At 36.3% G+C, this 16,610-nt stretch overlaps 1 protein-coding gene and 1 non-coding gene across 2 annotated transcripts; one reads left to right on the top strand and one right to left on the bottom strand.

The window, feature by feature from the left end:
- The first annotated feature begins 287 nt into the window (after window positions 1-287).
- LOC136201784 (small nucleolar RNA R71) lies at window positions 288-394 on the top strand. The gene has a single exon (XR_010674123.1). It is a non-coding gene; the product is annotated as a small nucleolar RNA R71 (small nucleolar RNA).
- Window positions 395-4,672: 4,278 nt separating this feature from the next.
- Window positions 4,673-15,986, bottom strand: LOC136235232 (uncharacterized). Its single transcript, XM_066024823.1, has 22 exons — window positions 15,745-15,986; window positions 15,054-15,620; window positions 14,507-14,736; window positions 14,299-14,370; window positions 14,061-14,195; window positions 13,821-13,939; window positions 13,431-13,742; window positions 12,977-13,064; window positions 12,791-12,896; window positions 12,601-12,711; window positions 12,018-12,181; window positions 10,626-10,746; window positions 10,197-10,421; window positions 9,879-10,069; window positions 9,231-9,398; window positions 9,043-9,148; window positions 8,541-8,678; window positions 7,583-7,744; window positions 7,295-7,495; window positions 5,673-5,867; window positions 5,512-5,583; window positions 4,673-4,975 (listed from the first exon to the last, which is right to left on the bottom strand). Exons 1-22 carry the CDS (start codon window positions 15,790-15,792, stop codon window positions 4,820-4,822), a joined length of 3,687 nt encoding a protein of 1,228 aa, XP_065880895.1. The 5' UTR covers window positions 15,793-15,986; the 3' UTR covers window positions 4,673-4,819.
- Window positions 15,987-16,610: the final 624 nt, after the last annotated feature.

Raw genomic sequence — 16,610 nt, 5'->3', positions numbered from 1 at the left:
GAAATGGTGGTTCACTATGGATGGATGATACATTAATTTTGCTGAGCTGCCTGGCAAGCTGTTCCACCTGGGTGGTTAGCTTGGAAACTACATCACCATCTGTCGTCCTCTTCCCTTCACTCCTAGCTGAGTGTCAATTATAACTTGTGCTTACAACCTTTTCAATGAGGTCATACAGGGCTTACGGTTCAAGATCCTCGGGGTTACCATTCGCAATAGATTCAATCTGGATTTTGTACGTGTTAGTGACTCCATTGTAGAAATTCTGCACTTGCATCCACATGGGGATGCCATGATTTGGTACCCTCCTTAACAGCTCCTTGTACCTTTCCCATGCTTCGCCCAAAGATTCATCCTCTTCCTGTACGAAACGGGACACCTCATTTCTGAGTTTGATAGCCTGTCTTGGTGGAAAGTATTTCATCAGAAAAGCACTGGCCATGTCCTGCCAGGTTGCAATGGACCCTGGCTGTAAGTTCTTTAGCTAGTTCTTTGCTTTATCCTTGAGAGAAAAAGGAAACATCTTCAGCCTTATCACGTCATCGGATACTCCTCTGTTCGACCGGAATGTGTTACACAGTGTAACGAATTCCTGGATACGTGCGTTGGGATCTTCAGCGGGATACCCATTGAATTGCACGGCTGCTTGTAACATTTGTATCATTGATGCTTTTACTTCGAACATGTTATTTCCTTCGTTCGGCATCACAATGCACGACGAGTGTCCTTCCGTGGTAGGTCTGGAGTAATCCCTGATTCTCATGACTGGTGGATTGTTGTTTTCACCTTCTCCTTCTTGATTAGGTTGTTCTGGTACTCTTCTAGCCATCCTTCTTTCTCTATGTCTTTCTCTTTATCTTGCTCATCGAGCTCCCGCTTGGTTTCATCTACACGTTCTTTCTAACTCAAGATCGATAGGAAAAACTGGTGGTCCAGCTCTACGCATAGACAGTGAGAAAAACTGCTTCTGGCTGCACTATTTAATAAACAGATTAAAAACACCTTGTTTCACAGAAATTTTCAGATAAACTTTGTTGCTTTCAATCCCCGGCAACGGCGCCAAAAACTTGTTGTCCTCAAAATAGACTCTAGCAAGTGCACTAGATACAAGTAATAAAATGATAAGTAGAGTATCGTCTCCTCAGGGATTGATGACCAAATTTTACTAGAAAAACCTTGCAGAATAGGGTGTTCATGGTGTGTGATTTTCTTTAGTTGAGAAATGATTTGATATAGTGAATAGAAATACTAATGACAAAGATTCAGTCAGAAAATGTGTTTTGTTACAATAAAAAGAGAGAACAGGTTAAGCCATAGCGGAATAAGTTACATTTAGCCTCTAAACATCCTATTTATTCATGAATGACGTAAAGTGAAGTCAAGGTATCTACTTTAAGGCTCACTTAAGTCAACTTCCGTGTGTTCTTAAGATTCTAAGATGTACTACAACCTTAAGCGTCCTTAAAGTTGATTCTTTCTTGCATTACGAGCGAAACGGCATTTCAGTTTAGAAAACCCTTGATACAATCCCCCAACATTCCTATTTCGGGTCTTGGATGTTTGATAAAAAAGTTCCATGCAGAAGAAAGCAGTTCCCTATCATTCATCATACACTAAGATACATGCATATAACATGGGAATAAAAGCTTTATCAAACATAACATAATATATCATCATGCATTCATAAAAAAAGGAAAATAGAAGACTTACATAACCAGACCTTGCTGGCCTAACCAGTTCAAAACGACTACTCACTCATGCTAAAGAGTGAACAGCATAAGTTGTATCTACAGAACTCCATAATATCTTTCATAGAGAGCTTCTCTCTCTAAAATTGTTCAGTCCCAAAATTATCTCCCTCCAAAAGTATATCTTTCTTTCCCTCCACTACCGATATAAATAGGAGGGAAAAAGATAGAGAGTACACAAAATAGACTAAAATATTACAAAAACAGAAAGATTGTTCAAAAGATATGAGATTGCTAAAAGTGGTGGTAATATGTTTTGACTCTTGAACACTCAAGAGTCGATTTGTCTTGTCATCATGTTGCTCTTCGCCGCCCATTTCTGCTCATTCCTGCCCGCTTGTAACGTCGCTGTCCTTCATCAGTACACAGCGTTATCCGCTGGATCAAAGTGTGCTCTTCTCCTCTTGGTTGTTGCAAAACAGGCTGTATAACAGCCTTTTTGACTTTAACAATTCAAATCTTCATAAAACACTAATTAATCCTTCTTTTAAGGCCCTTTGGAGCACGTAGCTTGATTCTCGATTTGCAAAGCTTCTTTTAAGCTTTCACCTCGACCTTCGAGTGAAGTTTGAACAGTTTGAGCAGCTTCGGGAGAAGAGATTAATGAGATTATATGTGGACTTTTCACAACTTCTTCCTCTTGCAAAATAGGAGTGTCACCAAACTCACCAAATGAAGGCAGGGTTTCTACATTCAAGTTAACTGCATCATTCATATGAGTTGGTGGAGTGGAAGGAAGGTTTTTAGCAGCTTCCATAGTGTCTGAAGGAAGGGTGGTGAAATAAGCATTTCATGGTAATCGTTTTCATTGGCAACATGGGAGGAAGTTCTAGCTTCAAGATTTGTGTCCTTTGGGTTAACTTGAGGCACAGTCTTCGTTCCTTTGGTAACAACCTGAGCAGCAGAAGAATTTGCTGATGCCTGTTCAGCATTTAATTTCTTCAGACGGGATATGATTTGGTCATGAAGAGACATTAAGTCAGAATTACCTGCATCAAACAAAGAAAACACAAATCAAAATTGAGAAAGAAAAATCACTTTCTACCGAGGTGAGTCTCTTAGGTCTGGGATATGCAATTCCTCTTTTCTTGATGAAGGAGCATGAATATCCGTCAGTTCGGATAAGCTCTATCATATCTTGATATTCCCATTGCAATTTGTGATATTCGATTCTTTCAGCCCCTTCCTCTTCTGCGGGTTCTAAGGGTCGAAGTGGCTTCCAAGATTATAAAAGAGTGGGACTTTCATTCCACTTGATGGCAAAGGGAAAGCCCCGAACATATAGATTGTTCAGGTCAGCTCCATTTGGTTCTATCCAGAACCATTTTGGCTTGAAGTTCTTTAAGCTTTGTACTTTCTTTTTCAAGAAAGATCGTCGGTGAGAATGGCTAGTCCCATCAGATAAACGCTCAAGTCCTCACAAACCTTGTTAAAACTAAGAAGCTCTAGCCAAGCATTTAGAGAAATTTGACAAGGACACAAGGAAAATTCATTCAATACTTCCACTACACCGTCTGGAAGAGGAAACCTCATTTCCCAATTCAAATACTAGGAAAACATACCCAATTCTGGAGAGGGGGTAGGTTGGCTCTTTCATTCTGCTGAGGAAGGGTGATTGTCTTTCTCCGAAGCCAAGCATGTTGTTCTCAATTAGTCTAAGATGCTCGGGAGTTAGGGCAGAAGGTTGAGTAGGAACCCTTAGATTCACTTTACGAATTTTTACGACTTTCTCTAGAGAGGAAGGGGGAGAACTATGGATCATGGCTGAAGGCTATATTTTCTTGGAAACAGCTTTCAAAGCTTTCGACAAATATCGACACTTTCGGGGAAAAATCTGAAACTGATATTCCAACCAAAATGCATTTTCAGATAACAATGCCACTATTTTTGGGGTTCGCACGACCAGAAAAAACATGAAAAATGAAGAGAAACAATATGCATTGGGTTCGTAGTCATTCTGTAGATTGTTCTATTCTTTAGAGAGAGAGAGCGCGCGAGAGAAAGAGAGTGAAAGACACGAAGTTCTGTTTAGGACGAAGATGAGGGCAAAATTGGAAGTTGTCTATTGAAATATATTAGTTTTGTAAAAAAATTTGAAAGAGGCTAGAAATGTAAACTAATCTCTTAAAAGTGGCTAGTTTAGTAATTGTCCCTTGAATTTATGAACATTTTGAAGTTGTTTGAGATTTTATTGGTAAATTGGATTAATCTTATTTTAAGGATAAGGTGTAATAATACCCCTAAAGTTTACACTTATGAGCAATTTTACCTCTAACGTCTAAAACAGTGAAATTTTACTCTTAACGTTGACAACCAAGAGCAATTTTACCCTTAAATTATTCATCGAATTGTCTTCTCGACCATGAATCTTCTCATCTACACTTCACATGTGCGTCATTTTATTACTCATTAATAACAGATCACAAACATATTATTAAAAAATATTAATCTCCAATTCTATTATTAAATCACAAAAAATATGAAATTTTTTTTTAATCAATTTAGAATAAGAAACAAACTACATATGTTTTATAATACTTTCTGAAATTGACCCAATTTACTAACGTTAAGGATAAACTTACTTTTGGCTGCAAACTCTAAAATGCACAATTTTTAGACGTTAAAAGGGTTTGTTTTTTTTTTAACTTGGTTTTGATTGTCGGATTATAAAGTGATTTTTTTTTTTTTAATGAAAAGTTGAATATGAGATTGTTGCATTTATATAGTGTCCAATATGATGGAAAACATTTTAAAAGTTATTTTGCATTATTTCATAGTGTAGTATTTGGGTGAAATAGGCATTCAAATTCTCAGTGGGTTTTAAGGTTCGAGGGTGTACAAATCATGAATTATACACAACTCACCGAATTATTTAGGTGGCACTGTGATAATATAAGCATAGAAAGGTGAAAAGGAAGTTCAAGTGTGAAAGTGAAGCTATATATTTATATATATCTATAAATGGAAAAGTGATGGCCCAAGAAGAGCAACTGAGTTCACAAAATTGGCTGCAGTTTGTATAATTTGTTTTGAATGAGCCACTGGTATCTACAAGCAGAACAGAACCATTTTCAATAATAGTAGCTGCTGCTGTCCTTGTGATTAGGAGCATCCTTACAGAGCATTGAACGGACTTCCATTACCGATCTAGGTGCCTCCAGATCTTTCTCTTGAACTGCATTGCCCAGCAGCTGCTGCATCTGTGAGGCAAATGCATCGTCCAGGACCTGCATAAAATAATTTCAGAAAACAAAACATTTCATCCTAGAACAAACAGAGATGCTTAATTATGTCCTAGAGCTTAGCTTAGACCAGCTATCATATGCTCTTAAAATTAACTTCTATTTGCTGAAATCAATATGCCACTTGCCCAAATAAACATGTTCCACACAGCCTTCTAAATTGAACAAGGAAAATATATTTGGGATCAATTTGACGTTTATCCTAATTAATATTCTAAATTGGATTTTGCATATATGTTCACAAGGCTAATCGATGTTTAATCTACAAAGAATCATTGATAAAACTTGGATCCAACCACAAGATTGTGTGTCATGATTGAACTATTGCCCCACCTTGAGTCAATATCCGCCATTTAAGGTTAACTAACTTAGATATTTGAATAATATAATCAAGAAACATAACTTTTATGGCATAAAAGTTGAGTATGATGGCCCTCAATGCTTGTTTGTTTCTTCAGATGGATAAATATTAGGACTAGATAACTTGAACTAGTAAAGTTGCCAAAAAATAAAATACTTACAGAAACAGCAATTCGTGATCCTTTGTACCAAGACCTGTTCTCCTTTCTGTTTTCCAAGAAACTCAGAACATCCTTTTAATATAGGAAAAGAGGTGTTTTAGTTTCACAAGTAAAGCCAAGATTGAATACAAATTGTTAACTGTCAATCTCATCACTCATACCTGCCCCATTCGATCCCAGTAGCCTCGACAGATTGCAACAAAGACATGATTTCCAAATACTGATTGAAGGTGATTGATTGTATTAGTCAGCTGGTCTTTCAGTGGCTGCATTCTAGCTCTTATATCCGACTCTACTAAAGCTTCTTTAGCTTCTTGGAGAATCCTTTTTAATTTTGTGGCATTCTGTAACTTGGTCTACATGATTTGAGAAGAAGCAAACCGATGAGTACATCAAAAAAAATGCGAACTTTTTGAACTGTATTCATTTCGGTCTGTCAAATTTTTTTACTAGAAGAAGTAGACATACATGAGCTCAAAGGGGGAAATCAATTTCAAAAATGACACTACACTTGTAATAGTATCCAAGAGGTTGAACTGTTAAATGACCAAATCATGTTTAAACAGTCCAATCCAACCAGTTTGTAACATCATGTCCATGCTATGTTCAAAAAAATCAGATCATATGAAATTCTAAAAGACATAACAAACTGAAAGTATACGAAGTTCCTCTGAGGCATTTTTCATGGTCATAATCACAAACAGCAACTTCTGAATATCATACACCAGATAATTATCAAAGGATAAAAACTTATAATTTACTAACAAACCGCTTTTTTCACCATAATAAATTAATAATTGAACTAATATATGATGATCTCTTTAGAATGTTTATAGCCTATATCCATATAGTAGAGCCCTTGCTGGCCTGTTCTCTGCGAGTCAATCAAGTCACTCAATTTTTTCAGGTTTGACCAGCTTTTAAGAAGTCAACATTTAAAATCAAACTGCAGCAGACTGTTGGATGGTTCTTGATTAACCAGTTCGACCAGCCAGTGTGCTCCACTTTTAAAACCAGTGGTAATTCTATCTCCCTGGCACTCTAGTAGTCCAAACAGTATATTTCCACTCCCAAATGTAAGAATGCACACGCGCAATCTTATACATAAAAAGATGATGCATGTATCCATTCTCACATTTAATTGAGCTTCAACAGGAAAGAAAATAGCTAGATTAATGATCTTTGCTTGCAAAATCTTTTTTAATCCTAGAACACATACATTTAAAAAAGAGATAAGGTACCAAAATAGGCCTATGGTTTTTTGGGAAGTATCAATTTAGGCTCCACGTACGAAATAGCATTAATATAGGCTTAACGTATAAAGAAGGTACCAATTTAGGCCTCAATAACGGAACGAGACACGTAATTGATATAACTCCGTTAAATTCTGATTCAACGGAGTTATATCAATGATGTGTCTCGTTCCGTTATCGAGGCCTATATTGGTACCTTTTTTATACGTTAAGCCTATATTAGTGTTATTTCGTATGTGGAGCCTAAATCGATACTTCCCCAAAAATCATAGGCCTATTTTGGTACCTTATCCCTTTAAAAAATGATCGCAGCTCGACTCTTTCCACTGGCATCAATCTTTATGTTTTACCTGTATGAAATCTATTGAGAATTATCATTTTCAGTGCCATCCACAGCAAGTTCGTAAATGTTCTGGTTTTAGCATATTTTTTCTTGATTTATTGAGTGTTGATTAAAGATGTATTCAGCAACTAAACTGTAACAAAAATCAAAGAGGCACTATCTCTTTTTTTTTTTAAATGATACTCACATTCTCTGCTAGTTTTTCAACAACAGCTTGCACATAACCTCTAAACTTGGTTCTCAGCATCACAGTCACCTCACTAAGACGCTCCCCAGGAACTGTGTTTCCACCAGCCGGCATGCAGGACCCCCATGACTTGAACTGAGTCTCTATCTTGGGGCGCAGCACATCAAGCATCCTCTTCATTGAATTCAACAGAATCCCAAGCTGCACAGCATCAAAATGTGAGACCATAAGAATATGGCCTTTTTAATAAAAGAACTTAACACTTATCAGCAAGAAATTACAACTCACATCATCAGGTACTGTGTATGAACATACAGATCGCTGGGTAAGTTTCTTAACATACTTGAAGCCAAATTTCTTTGGTGCCAAATTCTCCTTCAGTGGTACTAGGACATCGGCATATTGTTTGTCCAAAGCTTCCACTATGGCCTTCTCAACATCAGCAATAGCCTTTTTGATGAAACACAGCCAGCAAATACAAGTACAATTTCTATCATTTAATTTCTCTTTAAAGAGGAAAAGATAACAGAAGAGATGCAGTATAAAGTTGTGGTTAGCAAAAATCAAGCCGTCATAGTGGACTGACGTCTGATATATGCCCTGACCAACATTATTTACTTTCTTTCACAAAAAGCCTTTAAATCTTCTTCAAATAATAGGGAAGCACTCGTGTAATTTTAATCACTAGGGAAAACTTCAAGTTTGGTATCTACTATTGCAGTTATTATGTAAACAAATTCTACGTAGCTTATCCATTAAAAAGTATAGAGCAACCCCACTCTAGACTATAAATTTTGATGTCATACAAGACTAGATACTGGAATAAAAGAAAACCTATTGAACTTGAAGAAAACAAATAACATAATCTGCAAATGAGTATTTAATAAACAAAGAATGACAGCAACGCAATATTTGGGATTGTGTTTGAAAAACCCAAGGTCAATTATTCACATGTCACAAAATACACACACACACATAAGAAAGAAAGACGAAAAAAAAAAAAAAAAAAAAAAGGAAGGGTGAGGGGTTGCAAGAAGATTAGCAGTTGAACAAACCCAATTCAGAAAAAGAAAAGAGAAGTGGATAGACAATAAGTTAATAAATATATAACTCATTAATCCTGATAAATTTGGACACCTATATATTTCTAATTTACTGAGCTCAAATAATTGATATCACTAAATATATATAAGAGACCCTCAAATCAGAATATAAATTCAAGAGAAAAAGAACTCATCTGGCATACATTTTCTAGCACAAAAATGTACTCTGGCCAGCGGCAAATGACAACTTCATAGCTGTCCAGAGTCTCTCTAAGACGTTCATACATCTCGTCAACAAATGGAGTTGTAGAATGTTGAGTTCGAACTCCTGACCATTTTACCTGCAGTTTCCAATGGTAAATATTCCTCGAATAAAACCACAAATATAATATCCCATTCCAAAATGGTGCTTCAAATATTACTGAAAGATACTTGTGAAGAATTGTGGTAGCAGTGGAATGTCGTCCAATGAGGACCAAAGAAAAGAAAGCAACTGAATCCAACTATGGAATTCTTAAAGCATAAACGGCCAGTTTTAAGAAAACTAAAAGGGAAAAAAAGAAAGAAAGGAAGACAAAAACATGGAAATCAGTTTGAGGTGATAAAATACACCAATATGAAACTCCAAACTTTCATAAAAGCTAACAATAGACAAGTGAGGACTAAAGAATAAAAAGAAGGTATTTCATTGCTAAGCTATTGTACCTTGTCCAGTTTACATGATTCCAGCAATGAAAGTCGCTTATCTTGAATCCACAGCATGATATACAAATGGAATAACTCTTTTGCATCAACTCCTCCCTTCACAGGACTGAGAAAATGAAAGAAATAGATAATTCACAAAAGCTGGTGAAATAATGTAAAGAAACAGATCTCAAACAACTCACTGCTACCTAATGTTCCAGCCGACAAGATCTCTCTGAAAATCAGCTGTTGCAACAACAAGTTCTGCTACAGGAGGTGAAGGACCGGATGGAGGGCATGCAAGCAGGAAAGCCCGCAATCTATTGCAAAGCTCTGTACTGTATATCGATGAAGATAAATTTGGAAGGTCTATGAAACTGCACCTCAAGATAATTGAATATCAGCATCCTTAGGTTTAGCACCAGATTAGAGAATCCACAAGGCAAAAAAATCAAGCAAATAACATTATTTCCATTATAAATGGTAAGAAACACATCAGCTGCGAACAGGCATAAAATAGTCAGAGTATCAGCACTTAATCTAGTTTAAAGCAAAAAACATCATTCAATTGATTTATGGTACCAAAAATCTATTAGAGACACAATTGAAACAAGGGTTTTTACTGATCATATAAAACAAATATGCAATTACAGAACAGGTGTGTCAACGCAAACTATAGGTCATATGCAATGTATCACTTGAAAATACAGCATCAATATAGCTTCAAAATAAAGCACCTAATGTTAAAGATATGGCAATGTCTCCCAAAAGAATACCAAGCATGAAACATTAAGAGATCCAGCATCTAGGCATGTTCTCAATATGTTATTTTGACGTTGAAGGAAAGTAGTCATTGCCTGGGAAGAATGTTTTGATTGTGGATTTCAATGTCAGTATAAATTTCGTTTTTGATGTTAAAACAAATGGAAGCCATCTTCTGGTAAGCTGTTGACGTTGCGAAAGAATCCGTCAAAGTAGCTTCATTGCTGTTGGTAACAAATTCATCAGTCTCAGCCAAGTGCCTTCTTGATCTTTTCCTGGCAGCAGCCTGGAGGAGACGATCTTTCAAATTGATAAGGAAATTTAAAACAAATCTATAACAACAACAACAACAAAGCCTTAGTCCCGAAAGATAAAACAAGTCTATATAACATGAAAAACTGAACATGTTCTACCTGGAAATAATGGGTTAGGTTAGTTTGTGCCTCGGGAGACAATATGTCGTGAAGAATAGTATATAGCTTCACAGCAGGTTCCAGTGCCAGGGCTGCAACACCAGTTGCTGGTTTGAAGACATCCATAATACCAGATAACATCGACTCATCAAGAGACTTGTAGTTCTCAAATGCTAGAGCAAGGATCTGCTCAATTTGATCCTTGATTTCTCCCAAGAGCCGGTTCTGGTGAAAAAGAAAGAAATCATGCATATTTGCATTAAAGGAAAATAGAATGAAGGAAAAAGACATTCAAATGACTAAAAAGTGATTAAAGCCTGCCTGTCTAATAAGCAACTGAACTATCATAGGAGCAGTAGAGAAGTAATGAAGATTGACAATGCAAATGTCAATCATAGCATGCATAAATCTGAAAATTCTATTGTTTACCTCTTGATGACTCAACATGCTCTTGCTATGGCTCTTCATAATTACAGGCATTAACAAATCATACACCAAAGTCAGGCAATCCGCTGTGGGTGTCGCCACATCCATTATATAGGAAAGATACCTGTCAACATATCGCAATTATAACCACTGCAACAAGAATATGAAAAAACAAGGCCCTGTATGATAACTTATTCAATCACTTAAGTATTAAACACTTATTTAATTTAAGTGTGATTTATAACTGTTATTTTTCAACCACTTAAATTATTCAACTAAGTTAAAAATCACTTACTATTTTGATAAGTCAAAATATTTTTACGTTAAACATTAACAACTAATATTTTTATATTCAGTACTTAGTTTTAATATTTATCAAACAGTTACATCATTAAATAATTTCAGCACTTAATATTCAACACTTAAGGTTCAGTACTTATTTTTTCGTCACTTAATTTTCAGTTTTATCAAACAATATGTAAGCCTCTGAACTTTCACATTTGTAAGGATTAAGCCCAAATATTTAATTTTTCAACACATTAAGCCCCTCACTAACAGCTCCATCAGCTAAGCCCTTAGTGAACGGTTCAATGTGTTCGAAAATTAAAGATCACGGACTTAATCCTTACAACCTTAAAAGTTAAGGGACTTAATCATGTGTTTTGACATTTGTTTACTTATTACTTTTAAATGATAATAATTAATTTTCTCAGTGTTTCTCTAAATTTTGAATACATATATGTCCAATAACTGATGAAATTGAAATGAAAATAAAATATGCATGAAGATGACTTTGTATTCCTAACTTTAAACAATACCATTTGAATTAATGGAATTTAGAATTTCACTTCCAAATTAATGCATAAAAAGGACCGATAAAAAAATATATATCAGTAAATTGATTATATTAACTGGCGTCATATACAAGCATTTTACATTAGCTAACATATAATAAATTGAGTCTCGCCAATTCATGCTCAAGTTTTATTACTACAGACAAAAATCATATTTAAGCCCTGACCTTTAACTTTTACGGACATTGAGTCCTTCACTAACAGCTTAGCTAACGGAGCCGTTGATCAGAGGCTCAATGTGTGTGAAAATTAAGATCACGGTTTAAAGTAATGAAAGTTCAGGGGCTTAAAAGGGAAAAATAAATGATTAAGGGTTCAATCCTTAAACAGAAAGTTCAAGGGTTTATTTACACATTTAGCGAAAGAAAGAAAAAAAAAAAAAAAAAAAGGATGACAACTAAATATTTCCTTATTTAATCCTACTTTTGTCCTTTTTTTTTTTTGTGTGTGTGTGCAATGGAATGAAGATTTCCCCATGTTGATTTGAACTGAAATTAATAAAGATAAACATAAATGGCTGATGCAGAATAAGCCCCATAACCTCAGCTTGGTATAGACATCAGAAACCCCATAATATGAGGCAAATTCAGTAAGAAGCCATTTCCACGACCCATAAAGTAATAAATTCCTCTGCTGAAAACGTTGACTCTTCATACCAACTTCTAGCACAAGGTCATATGCAACTGTTTCAGCCACAGAACCACACTGGATAAAAACAATAATTAACTTCATAAGACTTTTTCACAAGCAAAGCCATCAAAGTAAAGCATATGTAAAGTAAAGTGACTTTCAACTTACAGATTAGTCCCTTGTTTTAAACAGCACATTTATAAAAAATTATCAAGACATGTTTTGCAAATAAAAAAGATTCCGACTCTGATGCGCAAATACTAGTCAACTTGCATTTGCTATTCTGGATGTAAAGCATATGTAAAGTAAAGTGACTTTCAACTTACAGATTAGTCCCTTGTTTTAAACAGCACATTTATAAAAAATTATTAAGACATGTTTCGCAAATAAAAAAGAATTCCCAGTTTTGCTAGTACCTAACATCACAAAGGCTAACATTTTTCAATGATGACTCTTTATCTTTAGTTGGAAAACAAACTTCTAGAGCAGCTAACCTTCAAATTACTATCATCTGAACTTGTAGAATAATTTATGTACAGTTGTAGTTTGCCCACAAGCTCATGTTCTGGCTCTCGATATATTGACCACCAACGCAGCTTATCAACCTGCATCCAATTTTTCATACAGAGTCAAAGCCAAAACACTAGCGATCAAATGATTTTGTCAAGGCTCTACAAATATTACTGGATCTTCAGCAATTGTTGCAACTTGAGCAAGGAGACGGCCATAATTCTTCCCCTTGGAGTCTTGGACTTCAACAATGAGATCATCTCCAAGGCTATCTGGAAAGCTGTACAGTCATTAATACTTTTGTGAATCAGATGTTGAAAATAACTTAGTAAATCCACATCATTAAATAATAGTGCTTACAACATGTGGCTTTCACCAGATCCAGGCTGCATTCTGATGGCATCTTCTTCTGCCGAACTTTTTAATCTTAACAAACAAGAGTATGTTTCTGTTGACATTTGGGAGATGAGAAGTGATTAAAAAAGATAATTTGCAAGATGAGGATAAGCTATCAACAGGCTCAGACATTTATGCCAACAAATGACTGAAGCTACAAGAAATGCTCATCAAGACTTAAGTAAGAAGACATGGAGATTATTTGTCATACTCGAATATCATAATAGACGATCATGGAAATCCAAACACTTCTTTGCAATTACAATAAATAGCATTCTTGCTATTATACCTACTCTGCCCATAAATAGCCAGCCAAAGTTAAACTAGCAAGTTAAATTGGATGGCTTAACTTTAGTAGATAGATAAGAACGATATGTAAAGTTTTCATCATAAAGAATGGAGTAGCAAATTTTCATACCTTGCACAACTTCATAAGAAGCTGAGCTGTTACGTAGACTTGTTACACCAGTTTTGAGAAGTCCAGACACTTGTTTTATATACCGAGTGCTGGCATGCACATATGCCAAGCTTTGTCGGGAAAAAGAACCATTTGCAGGTATACGAGGTGCAACGCGAATTTTCTGAAAAGCTTGCCAAGCAGTGCAAAGTTTTGACTGCATCTTGGATAAATGATACTGGACCGAATCAATTTTTAGCTTTGGTGCCCTGAGAGTCAGAGATGACATACTACAGCCAGTAGGAGGGTCAAGAACTGTTTTGACTTTACGTACTGCAAAGTGAATGAAAAATTAGGATATCCCCTTGCAAGCACGTGAATAAGCAGTGTTAAATCTGAGATAAACATCACCTTGCACCTTCATCTTCCCGACTATTTTCTTAGGTTTCGGAGCCGCGCCATCACCAACAAGCTCAGAAGAGCGCTTTGCTAGTAGTTCCTCCTCTGATTGCAATAGGACATTCTGCACCCTGCGGTTTAAAAAAAAATGGAAACCAGAGTTGGTCACAAATCAACAGGATTCTATTTTACACTCCTAATAATGTTTGTCCAGAATATGACTAATGCCAGGGATAGAGAAAACAATCGCACCCAAATGCTTCCCGTAACAAAGCACATTCATTTTCCAAGAACACAGGAGCTTCCATGCATCCTTTGGCCCAAGCATGAAGACAGAGCCGTACACATCCATCATATGCAATCACAGCATGCCATGGTCCGAATGTGCTATTTAAGGGCAATAAAATAGAAGAAAAGATGTCAGTATTGAACAACAGTGATAAGAAGACTGACGTTATTGTATTAAACTCAATCTACAGTCAAGGCATACCTTGCATGAAATGTTGGTAGTCGGGCTGGATTTGACCCAGAAGGCAGAGCAGCTTCTGCACCAGTAGTCGTTCTAAGAAAAGAAAAATAAAAAGGAAAAATATGAGGAGATACTAATTAATAGAAACACTAGAGTATCCACACATACAAATAGCTCTTTTTTTTTCTCTCATTGAGGGGATAAGAGCCAGTAGAGGAGTTATGCAAACCTGAGAAACTGATCAGGGTTCTTGTTTCCAGTATTATCATGTGACTGAACTCCTGAGGTAAGTTTGATTTTATTTGGGTCAGTATTGATTGATGCAGAGCCTGTACCATTGTGCTCTCCAGATGGTAGTTCAGCTCTTTCTCTGATTTCATGAGCAGAACCACAAAATGGAGGTGCACTAGGAACATCATCATCATGGTTCTCATTCTGCAAGTTTCTGGAATTCAGATCCTGTAAAATGATCGTTTAAATTCAAATCCTATCAAGTTTCTCTAACTTCGAACTCAAGAATGAGAAAGCCATGCAATTTTTGCTTTATGAAGTAAGACATCAAGATTACAAGGAACAATGCACCGCTCGAACATTTCAAAAGTAAAAAGATAGAGGACCATATATTGATTGTGGATGAAATGATACTATAAAAAATTATGCCCAACTTCTTATGTAGCTCAAACAGCTCGCCACACAATAGAGAACAAGGAGTTTAGAACCAGAGGAATTCATAGTCAGGTCAGAAAAAATTCAAAGTTGAAGTTAGTTAAACACACCTTTAGAGGAATACTTTCAACATGGGCCTGAGAAGGCACACTAGAAGCATATCCCTCGGAAACTCTGAGTCTACTCCGAGGCAAAACGCTGCTGACACTCCCAGCCTGAGTAGTAGAAAACTCAGAGCTAACAAAAGAATCTGATTCCTCCTCATCATCCTCCGTGTAACTCCTTGGAATCCCTCTTACGAAGCTTCCCCCTCTCCCGGGCACCGTCTCCATTGACGAACTAACATCAGAAAACACATCGCTGGCATAACGCGTAGCCCGCCTAGCAGCAAGATTAGGGATCCTTTCATCCTGAGGGGAGGAATCGAGAGAATACCGACTCCCATAAACATCATCTTGATCGGACTCGGTGGTTACATCATTGTCAGAAACGGTCCTGCTGTCATTGTCAGTGTCGGCCGGTATGGTTCGGGAAACAGGGATTGCGGTGGGCGGGAGGTGTCCGCTTCGAAATTTGGAAGGTGGAGGCAAACAAAATCCGCGGGCGTTTCGAGCATTGGCTATGGAATCAATTCTGGGGCTTAAAGTGGATTGGGAGAGAGGAGGCCCCTTCTGATTCTAAAAATAGCAGCCGAGAAAGCAATGTAAGGCGAAATTAAAGATAGAATTGAATCTTGAATCTGATGAGCGACTGAAATTAGAAAATGAGCTCATAAAAATAGAGTGAAACCAAGCAACGTACCTCTCGAACCCAGCGAAGTGCATTGGAGTCGAGTCCTTCAGTGAACATTTTCACATAAGAATCGAAGTTAAGGATTTCATCCACATGTACAGGAGCCGAACAAGAGTAGTAGAGAGAGAGAAAATCAATTAAAAGAAGTTGAATTTCTGAAATTGATAAAGCATGCAACTTGAAAAGCTTTTTTGCTGGTTTAGCTCCTCCACCGCTGTGCAAGATTCTTATTATATCTTAGGTTTTGTCGGATCTTATTTTTTCATTTTAACACTGGTGGTAACGACACCGTTTCAAAGGTATGGATCAATTCTGCAACGTAGAAAAAGTAACACCGTTTTTTATTTAAAAACATTAAACAGTCGAACGTTGCAAGTGGGGACACTTTTTGCTCTAATTCACAATTTTATTTCCCGCTGAAGCACATCATCACATACTATTATTCCCTTTTTCTTTTTTTCTTTTTTCCCGTAATACATCAAGAGACCCTCAATTTGTCTTAATACATCATCAAGAGACCCTCAAATAAAGTGCCTCCCTAAATTTATTTTAAAAAAAAAACTAAAACGATTCTAATTAACTTTCTACCGTTTAGATCTTTTGGGATTTAATCATAATACTTTAAGAAAGTTTAGGGATTAATGTGAGATTATATAAATTTAGAGAGACAATCAAGTTTTTTCAATAAGTTCAGGAAGCAAATGTTGTATTAAGCCTAATTTTTTAAGGCTTAATATTCGATTAAAATGTTTGATTTGTTCTCTGAACTTTTAAAGTGTCTTAATAACCTTTCAACTTGTTTAAAATATAGTCAATTATCACCCGTTGGCAAAAAAAAAAAAAAAAAAAAAGTAAATTGCACTTGAAAGGTGGGT

The sequence above is a fragment of the Euphorbia lathyris genome, chromosome 7, assembly GCF_963576675.1.
Source record: "Euphorbia lathyris chromosome 7, ddEupLath1.1, whole genome shotgun sequence".
Taxonomy (NCBI): Eukaryota; Viridiplantae; Streptophyta; class Magnoliopsida; order Malpighiales; family Euphorbiaceae; genus Euphorbia; species Euphorbia lathyris.
Note: the sequence above shows the minus strand (reverse complement) of the source record. Positions and strands in the feature narration are given on the sequence as shown.

Coding starts and splice junctions, on each gene's coding strand:
- LOC136235232 (XM_066024823.1), bottom strand. CDS start 15,792: ATGTTCACTGAAGGACTCGACTCCAATGCACTTCGCTGGGTTCGAGAG. Junction 14,737..15,053: donor TTGAAAGTATTCCTCTAAAG/GTGTGTTTAACT, acceptor ATCATTTTACAG/GATCTGAATTCCAGAAACTT. Junction 8,679..9,042: donor AATCATGTAAACTGGACAAG/GTACAATAGCTT, acceptor TGGAAACTGCAG/GTAAAATGGTCAGGAGTTCG.